We start from the raw sequence: 17,899 nt of genomic DNA on the forward strand, positions 1-17,899 counted from the left end.
TAAGGAGCAAAATCAAGGGGAAGTAATGGGATTAGGCCTACAGTTAGGTCTTCCCCCCCACATCCCCCTGGTATTGGAAAGATGATTTGAGATGGTCCCATTCAAATTAAATGGGAAATTCTGGGTTTTTAAATCGCCAGTTATGTCGTCGTGGTGACGGATATGGGTAACCCAGAAAATAAAATGTTACTCCCGGTCGAGCTGGAGTTTTTGATGTATAATTCGTCATGGTACTCTAAAAAACCTTGAAGGAGAAGCGAGTTAAAGTTTTATTCAGCGGGATTTTAAGTAAACACTAGACAATTCCCGCGGCAATTCTAAGAGTTGTGAGATGATCCCGGTATGTATATATAGCCCCGGTTGTTAGCATTAGGAGTTAGCATAAAATTTTTAACCCAGAGAGATGTTTCTGTCATTTTTTTACTTGGTTGTGTGGGGGGACTCTGCCCCTAACAGTTGCATGCTAAAAAGTGATGCTAAGGGCTAAATGCTAACGTTTTCATGCTAAACATTTTTGGTAATGGCTATAATTTGACGAATTCATATTTACAATTTATGCTAATGGCCTCATGTTGATGAGTTATGCTAATGGATACATGCTAAAAAGTACAGCTAATGGCTTAATGCTAACTTCTTCATGCTTAAAAGTTTTGGTAATGGCTATATTTTAACGACTTCATATTTATAAATTATGCTAATGGCCTCATGTTAATGAGTTATGCTAACGGATACATGCTAAAAAGTGATGCTAACGGCTAAATGCTAACTTCTTCATGCTGAAAGATCATTCTAATGCTAACATGCTAACGACTCAGCAAATTGAATGGGCTCAATGCATTCCGGATGGGCCAATTCAAATCGAACGGCCCATTCTATTTAAACATGTATATTTTAAAAGTTTTTAATGTGTAATAACAGTGTTATTACTATGGTTTTACCATGAATGTGTTTTTTTAGACCTCCACAAGGCATTGTTGGTAACGGTTCTGGGCCCATCTCAAATGAACTTGCCAGTACCGGGGTTGGGGGAGAGGGGGGGGCGGAGTCCCCCCACAGAACCAAGTAAAAAATGACAGAAACATCTCTCTGAGCTAAAAACTATATGCTAACTCCTAATGCTAACAACCGGGGCTATATATACATACCGGGATCATCTTCCAGATCAATCACAACTCTTAGAATTGCCGCGGGAATTGTCTAGTTGATCTTATTATCACTGCTAACAATTTAGTGAACATTGTTTACATCTCAGAGCACGGCAGCGCTGTGGTTAGCGAGTGTGCGGCACAGTTCTGAGGTCATGGGTTCAAATCCAGCTACAGACTTCCTGTGCGGAGTTTGTATGTTCTCCCCGTGCTTGCGTGGGTTTCCTCCGGGCACTCCGGTTTCCTCCCACATTCCAAAAACATGCATTTCAGGTGATTTGGCCGGTCCAAATTGTCCCTAGGTGTCAATGAGCGAGTGAGTTGTCTGAGATCGAACCTCCTGTGTGGAGTTTGCATGTTCTCCCCGTGCTTGCGTGGGTTTCCTCCGGGCACTCCGGTTTCCTCCCACATTCCAAAGACATGCATTTCAGGTGATTTGGCCGGTCCAAATTGTCCCTAGGTGTCAATGAGCGAGTGAGTTGTCTGAGATCGAACCTCCTGTGTGGAGTTTGCATGTTCTCCCCGTGCTTGCGTGGGTTTCCTCCGGGCACTTCCTCCCACATTCCAAAAACATGCATTTCAGGTGATTTGGCCGGTCCAAATTGTCCCTAGGTGTGAATGAGCGAGCGAGTTGTCTGTCTCTGTGTGCCCTGCGATTGGCTGACAACCAGTTCAGGGTGTCCCCTGCCCACTGCCCGAAGATATCTGGAATGGGCCCCAGATATACACACACGCAATATGTGTTGTCCTCCTTATAAGGCTTATATAAAGCTTTTAATTATCTGCATCTTCAAAGTTTTGGGGTGGTTTAATATGGCTCTTCAGGTAAATTTATCATTAGGTTCAACTATAATCTCGGAATTGCGTTTCGTTTTTGTGTCATTCTAAATCGGCTGTGGCGCAGAGAGCCGCCCATGATTTTCTGGGCCGCGTTGATGACTGTAAGATCGATCTATAATTTCGAAATGGATTCTTTTTACAGATGTCTCACGTGTTTTTCTTATGTTCTTGGACCGGACAAGATGTTTGCGATCCATCAAAACAGGACCAGTTCTTGAAACTGACCTTGGGCCCAGTTCTGTTCCCTAAAATCAATTTACGTGGGGCCCATCGGAGCATGTTAGCGTCTAATCCCAAGTCGGAATATGGCGAGTTGCCGCTCCGCAGCTGTTTTATGACCTCATTTTAGCCTGGCTTCTTCATATTTCCCCGCCAGCAGTAATTGCTCCAGGAAATGAAGCCATAAACACATTAGCGTCTTATTATCAACAGTCCGCGTAATCCTCTAAGCTTTCCTTTTTTTTTTCGGGGGGCCTCCTGCCGCGTGCAAAAAAAACTTGTCAGCGCTTGTTACTCAGAGCAGAAGATGAGAAGCTCGCACCAGGCCGCCTCAGAATAGTTGCATGTTTAGCGCAGTGGTCTTAAACCAGGGGTGTCAAACTCATTTTAACTCGGGGGCCACACGATAGAACAAACATTCTGTCGGGGTCCGGACGAGTAGATTTAAGAGAAAGAAAAAGAGATGAAGTACTAAGAGAAAGAGGGAGGGAAAAGGAGAGAAGGCGGGACAAAGGAAGAAAAAGAGAGAGAGGGAGAGAGCGTGAGAAACAAAAGATAAAAAGTCGTGAGAGAGGGGGAAAAGAAAGGGGGAGGAAGAGAGAAATTCAAAGATAAATAGAAAGACAGAAGGAGAGAAAAGAGAAAAAAAGCGCAAAGGGTATGAAGAGAGAGAGAGAGAAAAGAGAGAAAAGGAAAAAAGGAAGTTAGAGCAAAAGAAGTTAAAAAGACACAGAGAGAGAAAGAGACAAAGAGCAACAATGGAAGAGAAAGAGAGAGACACGGAGAGTGAAAGAGACAGACTGGGAAAAAAGGGGAGAGAGAGACAGACAGACAGAGAGAGAGAGACAGACAGGGAGAGACAGACAGACAGAGAGAAAGAGACAGACAGACAGAGAGAGAGAGAGAGACAGACAGAAAGACAGACAGAGACAGACAGAGAGACAGACAGTCAGAGACAGACAGAGACAGACACAGAGACAGACAGAGACAGACATAGAGACAGAGAGAGACAGAGAGAGAGAGAGAGAGAGTTAAATAAAAGTACAGTGTCTTTGTGAGAGGCACCTGGCTTTGGCAACATCAAGTTGACCTATTTCAACCTGCAGCTTGTTTTTCTCTTGCGCTTCTCTGAGTGTTGTCTCGCGGGCCGGATTCAATCCCTTAGCGGGCCTGATCTGGCCCACGGGCCGTCAGTTTGACACCTGTGTCTTAAACGATCCTCCCGGGGGCCACTATCGGTCCACTGGATGATGTTATTGGGGTTTTAATTTAGCATCATGGCTAGCCTTGGGGCCCAGTATTGTATCTCCGACGTCCAACGTCTATCCAAACTAATAGCAGACATGCATTTTATCAAAAGCAAAGAAGACCATCCTCTTTTGGTTCAGATCCTACCTCTCAGATAGGACGGACTGTGTTAAATATGGTGAAAAGACATCTGAGCCCTTTAGTGTTACCTGTGGTGTTCCGCAGGGTTCAATACTTGGCCCCCTTCTTTTCAGCATTGACATGCTTCCATGAGGTGATATTATTCGCTAGTATCATATCTGTTTTCATTGCTACGCAGATGACACTCACTGTGGAAATTTGGAGGCCTGCCTCACTGAGATCAAAGAATGGATGTCACTCATCTTTTTGCGCCTTTACTCTGAAAAGATGCTAGTTATTGGTCCATCTCAATGCCGTGATTTGTTCTCGAAAACTATACAATAATTCCGGCACGAAAAAACGGCAGAGAAATTCTTCAGAAGACCGCGAAGGCAAGGAAAACACACGTGTTGAAGCGAACGATTCGACGAAAGAAAATAAACAAAAGAATACTAGCAAGTAAAACCGATCACTTTTCACAGCTCAAATGAACACTGCTATCAGCCAATCATGTTGCTGTTCCTTGATATCCACAGCCTTTAGGGTGATTCTGCTTTTGTAACCTAGGAGATCTATTCCTAATAATATGTTCTAGCTCCTTTTGTTCACTTCGAGAAGCCAGCTCCTGGAGCCATTTCGTTTGCGAATGACACATCGCCAAAAGACAGTAATGTAGGTTTTAGATCAGGGGATGGTGTCGTAATAGTCTAGTCTGTGCAGCTCTTTGAGACTCCTTGTGATTAAGGGCGCCACAAATAAACATAACTTGACTCGAGTTTTTTGAGTTTTCCCTTGCCCTCATGCAGTTTTAGATCAGGGGATGGTTTCATAATAGTCTTTAGTTTGCAATAGTATGTGGTCTGTGCAGCCCTTTGAGACTCTTTGTCATTAAGGGCGTCACAAGTAAACAGGACTTGAGTTGAGGTTTTTGAGGTTTTCCTTGCCCTCATGTAGGTTTTAGATCAGGGGATGGCGTAATAATAGTCTGTGCAGCTCTTTGAGACTCCTTGCGATTAAGGGCGCCACAAAAAAACATGACTTGACTTGAGGTTTTTGAGTTTTTCCTCGCCCTCATGCAGTTTTAGATCAGGGGATGGTTTCATAATAGTCTTTAGTTTGCAATAGTATGTGGTCTGTGCAGCCCTTTGAGACTCTTTGTCATTAAGGGCGTCACAAGTAAACATGACTTGAGGTTTTTGAGGTTTTCCTTGCCCTCATGTAGGTTTTAGATCAGGGGATGGCGTAATAATAGTCTGTGCAGCTCTTTGAGACTCCTTGTGATTAAGGGCGCCACAAATAAACATGACTTGACTTGAGGTTTTTGAGTTTTTCCTTGCCCTCATGCAGTTTTAGATCAGGGGATGGTTTCATAATAGTCTTTAGTTTGCAAAAGTATGTGGTCTGTGCAGACCTTTGAGACTCTTTGTGATTAAGGGCGCCACAAATAAACATGACTTGACTCGAGTTTTTTGAGTTTTTCCTTGCCCTCATGAAGGTTTTAGATCAGGGGATGGTTTCATAATAGTCTTTAGTTTGCAATAGTATGTGGTCTGTGCAGCCCTTTGAGACTCTTTGTCATTAAGGGCGTCACAAGTAAACAGGACTTGACTTGAGGTTTTTGAGGTTTTCCTTGCCCTCATGTAGGTTTTAGATCAGGGGATGGCGTCATAATAGTCTGTGCAGCTCTTTGAGACTCCTTGTGATTAAGGGTGTCACAAATAAACATGACTTGACTTTAGGTTTTTAAGTTTTTCCTTGCCCTCATGTAGGTTTTAGATCAGGGGATGGCGTAATAATAGTCTGTGCAGCTCTTTGAGACTCCTTGTGATTAAGGGCGCCACAAATAAACATAACTTGACTTGAGGTTTTTGAGTTTTTCCTTGCCCTCATGCAGTTTTAGATCAGGGGATGGTTTCATAATAGTCTTTAGTTTGCAATAGTATGTGGTCTGTGCAGACCTTTGAGACTCTTTGTGATTAAATGCGTCACAAATAAACATGACTTGACTGAGGTTTTGAGTTTTTCCTTGCCCTCATGTTGGTTTTAGATCAGGGGATGGTGTCATAATAGTCTGTAGTGTGCAATAGTCTGTGGTCTGTGCAGCCCTTTGAGACTCTTGGTGATCAAGGGAGTCACAAGTAAACATGACTTGAGGTTTTTGAGGTTTTCCTTGCCCTCATGTAGGTTTTAGATCAGGGGATGGCGTAATAATAGTCTGTAGTCTGTACAGCCCTTTGAGACTTCCTGTGATTCAGGGATAAATAAATAAACATGACTTGACTTTACATAACTGCTGTTCTTTGATATCCACACCCTTTAAGGCTCATCTGTTTTTTTCTAACCTTGAAGTTTTAAGAAAAATAGATGGCTTAGGAACAGGGACAGATAGTCCTTATCTAAAGGCTTCTCTCACCGTCCTCCTCGCAAGTACAAAATCCGTTGATGTCTTCTCTCCTTATTTTGAACGTCTACGAAAGTTTTAAACGTGACAATCTGTTTCGCGTTACCGTCTCTCCCAGTCTGAAGTGGACGCCGTCCATTTCGACCAATGAAAAGGCCTTCCGGGTGGACTCCCGGCGGATCTCGGCCTTCATGCTGTTTCCGACGTGTCTCGCCCAAACCACGTGGAAACCCAACGCCGAATGGAACGGCGGCGGCACGAAGGAGCATCTCAAACGGACGCCGTCGCCGATTATCTCCGGGCTGACGATTGGTCGAGACGGCAAGGACGGCGTCGAGGCTGTCCGCAAGGAGAACGTCTCAGAGTGAGAGCGGTTATTGCTCAAAACAGGATTCGTATACCTTCTGTATGGGCAAAATTCAAGTACTTATCAAGCACTTTAAAAGCCCATGATTTTCTGGGATGTGTTAATGACTCTTTTTAAGGTTTTATTGTTTACTTTAGTGTTCCAGAACAAGCAGTTTTGGAGGGGTATGCGGCTCTTTGGCACCCCCTAGTGGCTTTTTTTTCAAAAAAGTTTGAGGAAATGTAATGGTTTCTGTAGGACAGGGGTGTCAAACTCATTTGAACTCGGGGGCCACACGATAGAACAAACATTCTGTCGGGGGCCGGACTAGTAGATTCAAGAGAAAGAAAAAGAGAGATAAAGAAATAAGAGAAAGAGGGAGGGAAATGGAGAGAGGCCGGGATAAAAAAAGAAAAAGAGAGAAAGGGAGAGAGCGTGAGAAACAAAAGATGAAAACCCGTGAGAGAGGGGGAAAAGAAAGGAAGAGGAAGAAAGAAATCCAAAGAGAAATAGAAAGACAGAAGGAGAGAAAAGAGAAAAGAAAGCGCAAAGGGTAGGAAGAGAGAAAGAGAAAAGAGAGAAAAGGAAACTAGGAAGTTAGAGCAAAAGAGGTTAAAAGACACAGAGAGAGAAAGAGACAAGGCAAACAAAGGAAGAGAAAGAGACAAGGCAAACAAAGGAAGAGAAAGAGACACAGAGGGAAAAAGACAGAGACAGAGTAGGAGAAAACGGGTGGAAAAGAAAGAAAGAAAGAGAGAAAGAGACAGAGACAGAGTAGGAGAAAACGGGTGGAAAAGAAAGAAAGAAAGAGAGAAAGAGACAGAGACTGAGTAGGAGAAAATGAGTGGAAAAGAAAGAAAGAAAGAGAGAGAGAGAGAAAGAGACAGAGTAGGAGAAAACGGGTGGAAAAGAAAGAAAGAAAGAGAGAGAGAAAGAGACAGAGTAGGAGAAAACGGGTGGAAAAGAAAGAAAGAAAGAAAGAAAGAGACAGAGAAAGAGTAGGAGAAAACGGGTGGAAAAGAAAGAAAGAAAGAGAGAAAGAGAGAGAGAAAAAGAGACAGAGACAGAGTAGGAGAAAACGGGTGGAAAAGAAAGAAAGAAAGAGAGAAAGAGAGAGAGAAAAAGAGACAGAGACAGAGTAGGAGAAAGCGGGTGGAAAAGAAAGAAAGAAAGAGAGAAAGAGACAGAGACAGAGTAGGAGAAAACGGGTGGAAAAGAAAGAAAGAAAGAGAGAGAGAGAGAAAGAGACAGAGTAGGAGAAAACGGGTGGAAAAGAAAGAAAGAAAGAGAGAGAGAGAGAAAGAGACAGAGTAGGAGAAAACGGGTGGAAAAGAAAGAAAGAAAGAAAGAGACAGAGACAGAGTAGGAGAAAACGGGTGGAAAAGAAAGAGAGAAACAAAGAAAGAAAGAAAGAAAGAGACAGAGACAGAGTAGGAGAAAACGGGTGGAAAAGAAAGAAAGAAAGAAAGAAAAAAAGAAAGAAAGAAAGAAAGAGAGAGAGAGAGAGAGAGAGAGAGAGAGAGACAGAGAGAGAGAGAGAGAGAGAGAGAGAAATACAAGTACAGTGTCTTTGTCAGAGGCACCTGGCTTTGACTCGTTTTTCTCTTGCGCTTCTCTGAGTGTTGTCTCGCGGGCCGGATTCAATCCCTTAGCGGGCCTGATTTGGCCCGCGGGCCGCCTGTTTGACACCTGTGCCGTAGGAGGATAAACATATCTCACACCCAGTCTCTCTCTCTTCCTCTCTCTCCCTCTCTCTCTCAGTTTCCCTCTCTCTCTCTCAGTCCCTCTCTCCCCTGTTCTCAAGTGGGCTCACCTCTGCACCAACCGTTGCTCTCCACCTCACCCGGTGGGCACAACCTGGGCGTCGATAGGGGAACTGCAACAGACACAAAAAGTGGAGAATTAGTGAAGGGGATTTGGACAAAATGTGCGGAGAGCGTGGATGAAAAAGTGGAAGAAATAGAGGAGGAAAACTGAAAGGAAAAAAGAAAAAGTGGACAAAAAGTGGAGAAACGTTAGAGACATGGAGGAAGACTTAGAGAAAGGCGTGGAGAAAGACGTGGAAGTAAAAGTGGAGGAAAAGTAGAGAAAAATTGGAGATAGTCGATAAAAAACTGAAGGGAAAAACTGCAAGAAAAACTGGACAAAAAGTGGACAAAAAGTGGAGAAACATTCGAGACGTGGAGGAAGACGTGGAGGAAAACGTAGAAGTAAAGGGGAAGAAAGAGTGGAGGATCAAAGGGAGAAAATGTGGCCAAAAGGTGGAGAAACATTCGAGACATGGAGGAAGACTTAGAGAAAGGCGTGGAGAAGGACGTGGAAGTAAGAGTGGAGGAAAAGTAGAGAAAAATTGGAGAAAAAGTCGATAAAAAAACTGAAGGGAAAAACTGGAAGAATAACTGGACAAAAAAGTGGACAAAAAGTGGAGAAACAAAGGAGACGTGGAGGAAGACGTGGAGGAAGACGTGGGGGAAGACGTGGAGGAAAACGTAGAAGTAAAGGGGAAGAAAGAGTGGAGGATCAAAGGGAGAAAATGTGGACAAAAAGTGGAGAAACATTGGAGACGTGAAGGAAGACTTGGAGAGAGGCGTGGAGAAGGATGTGGAAGTAAAAGTGGAGGAAAAGTAGAGAAAAATTGGAGAAAAAGTCGATAAAAAAACTGAAGGGAAAAACTGGAAGAATAACTGGACAAAAAAGTGGACAAAAAGTGGAGAAACAAAGGAGACGTGGAGGAAGACGTGGAGGAAGACGTGGGGGAAGACGTGGAGGAAAACGTAGAAGTAAAGGGGAAGAAAGAGTGGAGGATCAAAGGGAGAAAATGTGGACAAAAAGTGGAGAAACATTGGAGACGTGAAGGAAGACTTGGAGAGAGGCGTGGAGAAGGATGTGGAAGTAAAAGTGGAGGAAAAGTAGAGAAAAATTGTAGATAAAGTCGATAAAAAAACTGAAGGGAAAAACTGGAAGAAAAACTGGACAAAAAGTGGACAAAAAGTGGAGAAACATAGGAGACGTGGAGGAAGACGTGGAGGAAAACGTAGAAGTAAAGGGGAAGAAAGAGTGGAGGATTAAAAGGAGAAAATGTGGACAAAAAATGGAGAAACATTGGAGACGTGAAGGAAGACTTAGAGAAAGGCGTGGAGATGGACGTGGAAGTAAGAGTGGAGGAAAAGTAGAGAAAAATTGGAGATAAAGTTGATAAAAAAATGAAGGGAAAAACTGCAAGAAAAACTGGACAAAAAAGTGGACACAAAGTGGAGAAACATAGGAGACGTGGAGCAAGACGAGGAGGAAAACGTAGAAGTAAAGGGGAAGAATGAGTGGATTAAAGGGAGAAAATGTGGACAAAAAGTGGAGAACCATTGGAGACGTGGAGGAAGACTTAGAGAAAGGCGTGGAGAAGGACGTGGAAGTAAGAGTGGAGGAAAAGTAGAGAAAAATTGGAGATAATGTCGTTAAAAAACTGAAGGGAAAAACCGTAAAAAAAACTGGACAAAAAAGTGGACAAAAAGTGGAGAAACAGGAGACGTGGAAGAAAAAGTGGAGGAAAAAGTAGGCGGGGAAAGGAGAAAATGTGGAGAAAAAGTGGAGGAACATTGGAGGAAAAGTGGATGAAAACTGAAAGGAAAAAAGAAAAAGTGGAAAAAAAGTGTAGAAACGTGAGAGACCTTGAGGAAGACTTAGAGAAAGGCGTGGAGAAAGACATGGAAGAAAGAGTGGAGGAAAAGTAGAGAAAAATTGGAGATAAAGTCGATAAAAAACTGAAGGGAAAAACTGGAAGAATAACTGGACAAAACGTGGACAAAAAGTGGAGAAACATAGGAGACGTGGAGGAAGACCTGGAGGAAAACGTAGAAGTAAAGGGGAAGAAAAAGTGAAGGATTAAAAGGAGAAAATGTGGACAAAAAGTGGAGAACCATTGGAGACGTGGAGGAAGACTTAGAGAAAGGCGTGGAGAAGGACGTGGAAGTAAGAGTGGAGGAAAAGTAGAGAAAAATTGGAGATAATGTCGTTAAAAAACTGAAGGGAAAAACCGTAAAAAAAACTGGACAAAAAAGTGGACAAAAAGTGGAGAAACAGGAGACGTGGAAGAAAAAGTGGAGGAAAAAGTAGGCGGGGAAAGGAGAAAATGTGGAGAAAAAGTGGAGGAACATTGGAGGAAAAGTGGATGAAAACTGAAAGGAAAAAAGAAAAAGTGGAAAAAAAGTGTAGAAACGTGAGAGACCTTGAGGAAGACTTAGAGAAAGGCGTGGAGAAAGACATGGAAGAAAGAGTGGAGGAAAAGTAGAGAAAAATTGGAGATAAAGTCGATAAAAAACTGAAGGGAAAAACTGGAAGAATAACTGGACAAAACGTGGACAAAAAGTGGAGAAACATAGGAGACGTGGAGGAAGACCTGGAGGAAAACGTAGAAGTAAAGGGGAAGAAAAAGTGAAGGATTAAAAGGAGAAAATGTGGACAAAAAGTGGAGAACCATTGGAGACGTGGAGGAAGACTTAGAGAAAGGCGTGGAGAAGGACGTGGAAGTAAGAGTGGAGGAAAAGTAGAGAAAAATTGGAGATAATGTCGTTAAAAAACTGAAGGGAAAAACCGTAAAAAAAACTGGACAAAAAAGTGGACAAAAAGTGGAGAAACAGGAGACGTGGAAGAAAAAGTGGAGGAAAAAGTAGGCGGGGAAAGGAGAAAATGTGGAGAAAAAGTGGAGGAACATTGGAGGAAAAGTGGATGAAAACTGAAAGGAAAAAAGAAAAAGTGGAAAAAAAGTGTAGAAACGTGAGAGACCTTGAGGAAGACTTAGAGAAAGGCGTGGAGAAAGACATGGAAGAAAGAGTGGAGGAAAAGTAGAGAAAAATTGGAGATAAAGTCGATAAAAAACTGAAGGGAAAAACTGGAAGAATAACTGGACAAAACGTGGACAAAAAGTGGAGAAACATAGGAGACGTGGAGGAAGACCTGGAGGAAAACGTAGAAGTAAAGGGGAAGAAAAAGTGAAGGATTAAAAGGAGAAAATGTGGACAAAAAGTGGAGAAACGTTAGAGACCTTGAGGAAGACTTAGAGAAAGGCGTGGAGAAAGGTGAAAGTAAGAGTGGAGGAAAAGTAGAGAAAAATTGGAGATAATGTCGTCAAAAAACTGAAGGGTAAAACTGCAAGAAAAACTGGACAAAAAGTGGAGAGACATAGGAGACGTGGAAGAAAAATGGAGGAAAAAGTAGGCGGGGAAAGGAGAAAATGTGGAGAAAAGTGGAGAAACATTGGAGGAAAAGTGGATGAAAACTGAAAGGAAAAAAGAAAAAGTGGACAAAAAGTGGAGAAACGTTAGAGACCTTGCGGAAGACTTAGAGAAAGGCGTGGAGAAAAACATGGAAGAAAGGGTGGAGGAAAAGTAGAGAAAAATTGGAGATAAAGTTGATAAAAAAATGAAGGGAAAAACTGCAAGAAAAACTGGACAAAAAAGTGGACACAAAGTGGAGAAACATAGGAGACGTGGAGGAAGACCTGGAGGAAAACGTAGAAGTAAAGGGGAAGAAAAAGTGAAGGATTAAAAGGAGAAAATGTGGACAAAAAGTGGAGAAACGTTAGAGACCTTGAGGAAGACTTAGAGAAAGGCGTGGAGAAAGACATGGAAGAAAGAGTGGAGGAAAAGTAGAGAAAAATTGGAGATAAAGTCGATAAAAAAACTGAAGGGAAAAACTGGAAGAACAACTGGACAAAAAGTGGACACAAAGTGGAGAAACATAGGAGATGTGGAGGAAGACGTGTAGGAAAACGTAGAAGTAAAGGGGAAGACTGAGTGGAGGATTAAAGGGAGAAAATGTGGACAAAAAGTGGAGAAACATTGGAGACGTGGAGGAAGACTTAGAGAAAGGCGTGGAGAAGGACGTGGAAGTAAAAGTGGAGGAAAAGTAGAGAAAAATTGGAGATAAAGTCGATAAAAAAATGAAGGGAAAAACTGCAAGAAAAACTGGACAAAAAGTGGACAAAAAGTGGACAAAAAGTGGAGAAACATAGGAGACGTGGAGGAAGACGAGGAGGAGAACGTAGAAGTAAAGGGGAAGAAAGAGTGGAGGATTAAAAGGAGAAAATATGGACAAAAAATGGAGTAACATTGGAGACGTAAGGGAGGACGTAGAAGAAAAAGTGGACAAAATAGGTGGAGAAAAAATTAGAAGAGGAGAGAAAAAGAGGACAAAAACTCAAAATGATGGACAAATAGGGGTGATTGTTTTTCGCAGGGGTCTCCAACCTTGTGCGCAGTATCCCATGCATCCGTGGGTGGGCTGCAGGAAGTAAACGAAGAAATTCCCGCAGTTTCGGATGCTGACGGGAATCCGGAAGAGGCAACAATCTTTTGCGCTTCCGCGGAAAAACCTCCAGGTGGCGCAAGCCGACACGTGCAGAATTTCGCCCGCTGACGGCAACGATTTGCCGTTCAGCCGTAGCCAAACTGGCGCTTGCGTTCCGCAATGGTTCATCTGGGAAAGGAGACAAGAAGACTTTTATCACTTTTTTTGGCCGAAAACTAAAATCTAGCCAGCGCACAAAAATCAGGGCTCAAAATTACTAAATAAGAAGCGACTTAAGTCAAAGTTACAGTGCATGAAGGTCAAAATACACGGGTTCCCCTGACGTTGTGTCCTAAATACGGTATTTTGAAGTCGAGTCGGAGTAGAACGAAGTTGAGTAAAGTTAGTAGAGTTTGTCGAGAACCGGCTTCTTCGGCTCGGCTCACTAAAAGGAACCGGCTCTTTCGGGTCCTAAACGGCTCTTCGTGTTGTTTTTGCTTCTTTGATCCCAACATGACCAAACATTATGTAAAATTGTTAAGGTGGGCATAGAACAAAAAAGAAAAAAAATACCAAAATCAAAAAAGTAGTGAAAAACTGAGAAAAAAGGAAACAAAAGGAATGGAAAAAAAGAAGGACAAATTCAGAAAAAAAGCCAGAAAAAAAGAAAAGAAAGAAACAAAGTAAAAAAAAAGGAAATAGAGAACAAAAGAAAAAAGTAACAGCTTGGAAAAAATAAACACAATGAGATTTTCTGAAAGGAATTAAAAAAAAAGTAGAAAAAAAAACACAGAAAAAAAGAAGAAAAAGAGTTTGTCGGGGAGCCGGCTTCTTCGGCTCGGCTCACTAAAAGGAACCGGCTCTTTCGGGTCCTAAACGGCTTTTCAGGTTGGTTCTGCTTCTTTCATCCCAACATGACCAAATATGATGTAAACTTATGCACAAAATAACTTAAAGGAAGGGGGGAATAGAACAAAAAAGAAAAAAATACCAAAATCAAAAACTAGTGAAAAACTGAGAAAAACAGAAACAAAAGGAATAGAAAAAAAGAAGGAAAAATTTAGAAAAAAAATAGAAAAAAAGAAAAGAAAGAAATGTAAGAAAAAAGTAAATAGAGAACAAAAAGAAAAAAGTAACAGCTTGGAAAAAATAAACACAATGAGATTTTTTGAAAGGAATTAAAAAATAAAGTAGAAAAAAAACACGGAAAAAAGAAAAAGTTTGTGTTGCATTCCAATAATTTTCAATTCTATCAAGTGAATCTTGTTGCCAACATTGTACTTCCACTCAAAAAGTACAGTTCTGTATCTTACAACCGACTAAATAAGCCCCCAAAAATGTTAATATTATGCGACAAAATATATCAGAAAATAAAAAGAAATCTGCAATTTATTACTTTACAAATTTTGGCATTTATTTGAGCATTTATTTTGTCCTACATTTTGCGAAAAAATACATAACAATTTGCCACCTTGCCTTGGCTTTCTGTGAGAATTTTAGCCCACCCCGTTTCCGAAATGCCGACTGTAAATAAAATAAAAAAGGAAAGTTGACTGTGAGGGTCGCCTCTTCCAGGACAAGTAAAAATTTGGAGGATGATTTCACCAAAATTCGAAACTTCTGTGTTTAGCTTATCTACCAAGAGACTGCCAGACGACCGTAGAGCAAATGAGCGCAGCACAAAATTGATTTCCAAGTAACTCAGAACTTTGGAATGGATGGAACAATGGACAGTTCCGGAACATACCATTTTAACAGGTACCATAATGAAATCGGATAACAAGTTTTTGTCGTGTCCAGCATGGTCGCCGTGGCGACCGGCTGGCCCTGCCCCCTGGGCACGGCAGCAGTAGATCAGCTAATTTGCGTATGCGCTACTTAAGGGTGGGTTGTGGGTTTTGCGGGTGCTGGCTCATTGCATTTTCTGCTTGCAGTTTCTGTTTTGCATTTTCTGTCTGCATTTCCCGTTCTGTTTTGCGCTGTCCTGTTTCGTTTGAGTCGGAAGAAACCTGTGTTTGCACGTTTTTCTTAAAGCCTGTTTGTTCTGTCTTGTCCCTGAGTTTTGGACGACTTTTATTTTGGTAAATAAAAGTTTTGATCGTCAACGCAATTGAGTTCTCCCTTCCTGCCTCCTGCCTCCGTTCTGGTCCGGTCCCCCTCGTGACAGTTTTGAATGTAATTAGAATAGAATAGAATAGAATAGAATAGAATATACCTTTATTGTCATCGTTACAAAATGGGTTAACATATTGTGACAACGAAATTGGGCATGACACTCCAGTTTCACACATTCAAAGTGAGGTAAAAAAGCCAAGAAGATAAAGGAACAGAGAAGATAAGGTTATAAAACAAGGAGGATAAGGTTATAGTTATAATTTACACAATATTTACACAAGAAATGTCGGCATGTAGGATGTTACATACAGTTTGGTATCGTAATACAGTTGGTATCGTCCAAGGCAATGTATTGATAAAATAATGTTCTCACCGTATGTAATTATGTCGATTGGAGGGACATTCTCGAGGACAGAACATTACGCAAATTTCTCACTTCTTTGGCTTTCTAGCAAGTTTAACAATTTCAAACACCGTCACCCGATACTGCTAGTATCAGATATCTAAGACCACACCCATAGAGGCATAATCAGATATCTAAGACCACGCCCATAGACAGGCATTATCTGGTCAAGCGCCCCTGGAACACATAAAAAGAGGAACTGACCGATAGTTCGGTCTCTTTTCAAATTTTCTGTGTTAGTAAATCGCGTGTGTTATTTCCATCGGCATAATTCATTGATTCCATTTTCTTGGGATTACCAATTCATATCAGAACTCAAAACAACTCAATTAACAACAATTTAACATTCATCAGTGTAGGAAATTCTAGAATCCTTTAGAGAATAAAAAGATTTATGGTGGAGCACCAGCAACACCTAGAGGCAAATTTGTTTACTGATTGCAGTCAAGAATAATTCATTTCAATCCTAGCGATTTTCAAAATTAAAGCTGGAAAAATCCTTACACGAAAAATGCTGACTACTAAACGCTAAATAGAAGCAAACGCTGTGAAAAGGGGAGGCGACTGGAGGCTGTTTTAACCTCACAGCAGCGCTTTTTCACCAGACCCTGCGAGTCAAATGAAAATGCTACAAAGGCGAGCTACGAGGTCTGCTCGACCTCGTACGACGCTGATCAAAAAGCACTATGAACCTTTGACGGAGGGTGAATTTATCAAAGACTGTTCAAAGAATCCCAGGCTGAATACTAGGCCCTCACACATTTTCAGTTTACTAAATCCTGTCCTACATTTTTTTTTTTGTACTCGCCTCAACACACTCGGTGGGCATTTGTGCCGGCTCGTTTCCGATCTTGAACCGGTACCAACCCGCCTCCAGGGAGTGGTCACAGACCAGATCTTGGATGTTGGAGCTCTGGACTTCGCTGGAGTCAAAGTCCACGCTCCGACGAGGGTTGCGCAAGATCCGGTGGCCCCTCCCAGAACATTCTGGAGCTAACCGCAAAAAAAAGAAACAAAACATGAAAGTTGGAGTTGTGGATTCCTTTGGAATCAAAGTCAACGCTGTAGCTAATCATACTGCCACAAATACATTTCATTTAGAAGCATCTGCAAAAACAAGGAAGAACCCCCAGAGTGTTCATTTGTAATTAAAAGATTAATTTTCCGCCGATGTATGTTATGATTCATGCTAAAATTTTGCACATTAATCAGTCATTTGGAGACTTTTATTTTGAAAAGCGTGAACAGGAAACTTTGACCGGTCACAGGACACGCCTCTGGTGACCAATGACCTCATCAGCATTTAAAAGCAGAGGTGGGAACGCCTGCTTGCTCCCTCTTTCAGAAGGGAGTCCTTGCTGGTCTTTGCTCCCTAGGACACCGGAGACAAAGAAGGCCGAAACCGAAAGCCGTGGCCCCTTGGCGAGGAAACCTGGCCCACAAGATCCATGAAGCCTGGATGGTCCGCGGATTATTCTCTCCGGTTTGATCGGCTATGAAATCCGAAAGATAAGTCTTAAAAAAGGAAAGATCCAGCTTTCTTCATGGACCATGTGGCCTTCCCTCCCCCATGAGAGGCTTTTGTTTCATATGTAACAGGAGTAAAAGATTAAAAAAACAAAACGTTGTTGGTGTTTTTGGGCAAATATTTCATTCTGACACGTGAAGGATTTTATACATTTGACTAAAAAGGATTTTATACATTTGACTAAAAAGGATTTTATACATTTGACTATAAAGGATTTTATACGATTGACTCATAATGCAATGAAGATTTTCACCGAGTGGGCTTTAGTGCAATGACAGGTCAGGCTGTTCCAAATGCAGAATATTTTGTATAGTTCTGTTGATAACAGGACTCTGACGGAGGACGGCAGGCGTTGTTTTGAGTATCACGGACATCGGGACGCTCTTCTCCGAGATGGTGAAGCCCAGGGGGCTTCCTTGGCGCGTCCATGGTAGGAGTCGGCACGCCATTATGCGGAGAGAAGATGGCCGGTAGGAGAAAGCTAAAGGACTTGAGAAAAAGGCTTCCCAGAGGCTCCAACAAGAGTTTTTCCGTTATCCCCGGTGTGATATTCACTTCAAAGTCAGGTTTGTTTGTTACTTTGTGACTTTGTTCCTGGTCGTTCCCATTTCCAGTTTCTGTCATTTGTAGTCTGAATTTTAAGTCCGGTGTTTCTTTCTTGTTTGGACATTTTAGTAGTTGCTCTGTGCCTTCTTTGTTCCGTACTTTGGTCCCAATTTTTCTAGAAAAATACCATACTCCTTTTTACAGCCTCCGCCTGCAGTTCCTGCCTCCCCTGCATGGGTTCTGTCATGGTTGCCATGGCCGCCAATTGGCCCCGCCCTGCGGCTCGTTGACAGATTGTCTTCCCTTCTATTTAAGATCAGGGCTCTCACTCTCCCTTGGTCAGCCCGTCAACGAACCTCTGCCCCGCAAGACAAACTTTTCCTTGCGAGCGTGTTGCTTGCGTGTTTTTAAACAAGGGAGCGTGGGACGACGTCTATATGACAAAGTCTCTTTCTCATACTTAAGGAAGACGACTTTGATGACGTCGGTTATAGGGAGGAAGATGAGAACAGTTTACCGTGATTTCTACATGTACGGTATGTTTTTTTTAACAGACCTGTTAACTGTATTGCGAGTGTGTTGTTAGTAGCGTTTTGCTACCCTTCACAGGCACGGTTTGGGATGAAAGTTATAATATTATTATTAAAGCTTTGAAAACTCTCTCGGTGTAATATGTATTTGCAACTGTATATTTTTGTAATGTATT

General features: G+C 42.1%; 1 protein-coding gene across 1 annotated transcript in view; it reads right to left on the minus strand.

Annotated features, from left to right (window-relative positions):
• LOC148368590 (von Willebrand factor D and EGF domain-containing protein) overlaps positions 1-17,449 on the minus strand; it is an 84,011-nt gene extending 66,562 nt beyond the window's left edge. The window contains exons 1-5 of the mRNA XM_088329711.1: positions 17,386-17,449; positions 15,928-16,112; positions 12,562-12,790; positions 8,133-8,195; positions 6,080-6,312 (exon numbers count right to left, since the gene is read on the minus strand). Coding sequence (XP_088185837.1) covers positions 6,080-6,312; positions 8,133-8,195; positions 12,562-12,790; positions 15,928-16,112; positions 17,386-17,449 — 774 coding nt within the window. The remainder of the gene's footprint in view (positions 1-6,079; positions 6,313-8,132; positions 8,196-12,561; positions 12,791-15,927; positions 16,113-17,385) is intronic.
• Between the last annotated feature and the right edge of the window lie 450 nt (positions 17,450-17,899).

The sequence above is a fragment of the Urocampus carinirostris genome, chromosome 3, assembly GCF_059441175.1.
Source record: "Urocampus carinirostris isolate Australia breed hairy pipefish chromosome 3, RoL_Ucar_1.0, whole genome shotgun sequence".
In the NCBI taxonomy this organism is placed as follows: Eukaryota; Metazoa; Chordata; class Actinopteri; order Syngnathiformes; family Syngnathidae; genus Urocampus; species Urocampus carinirostris.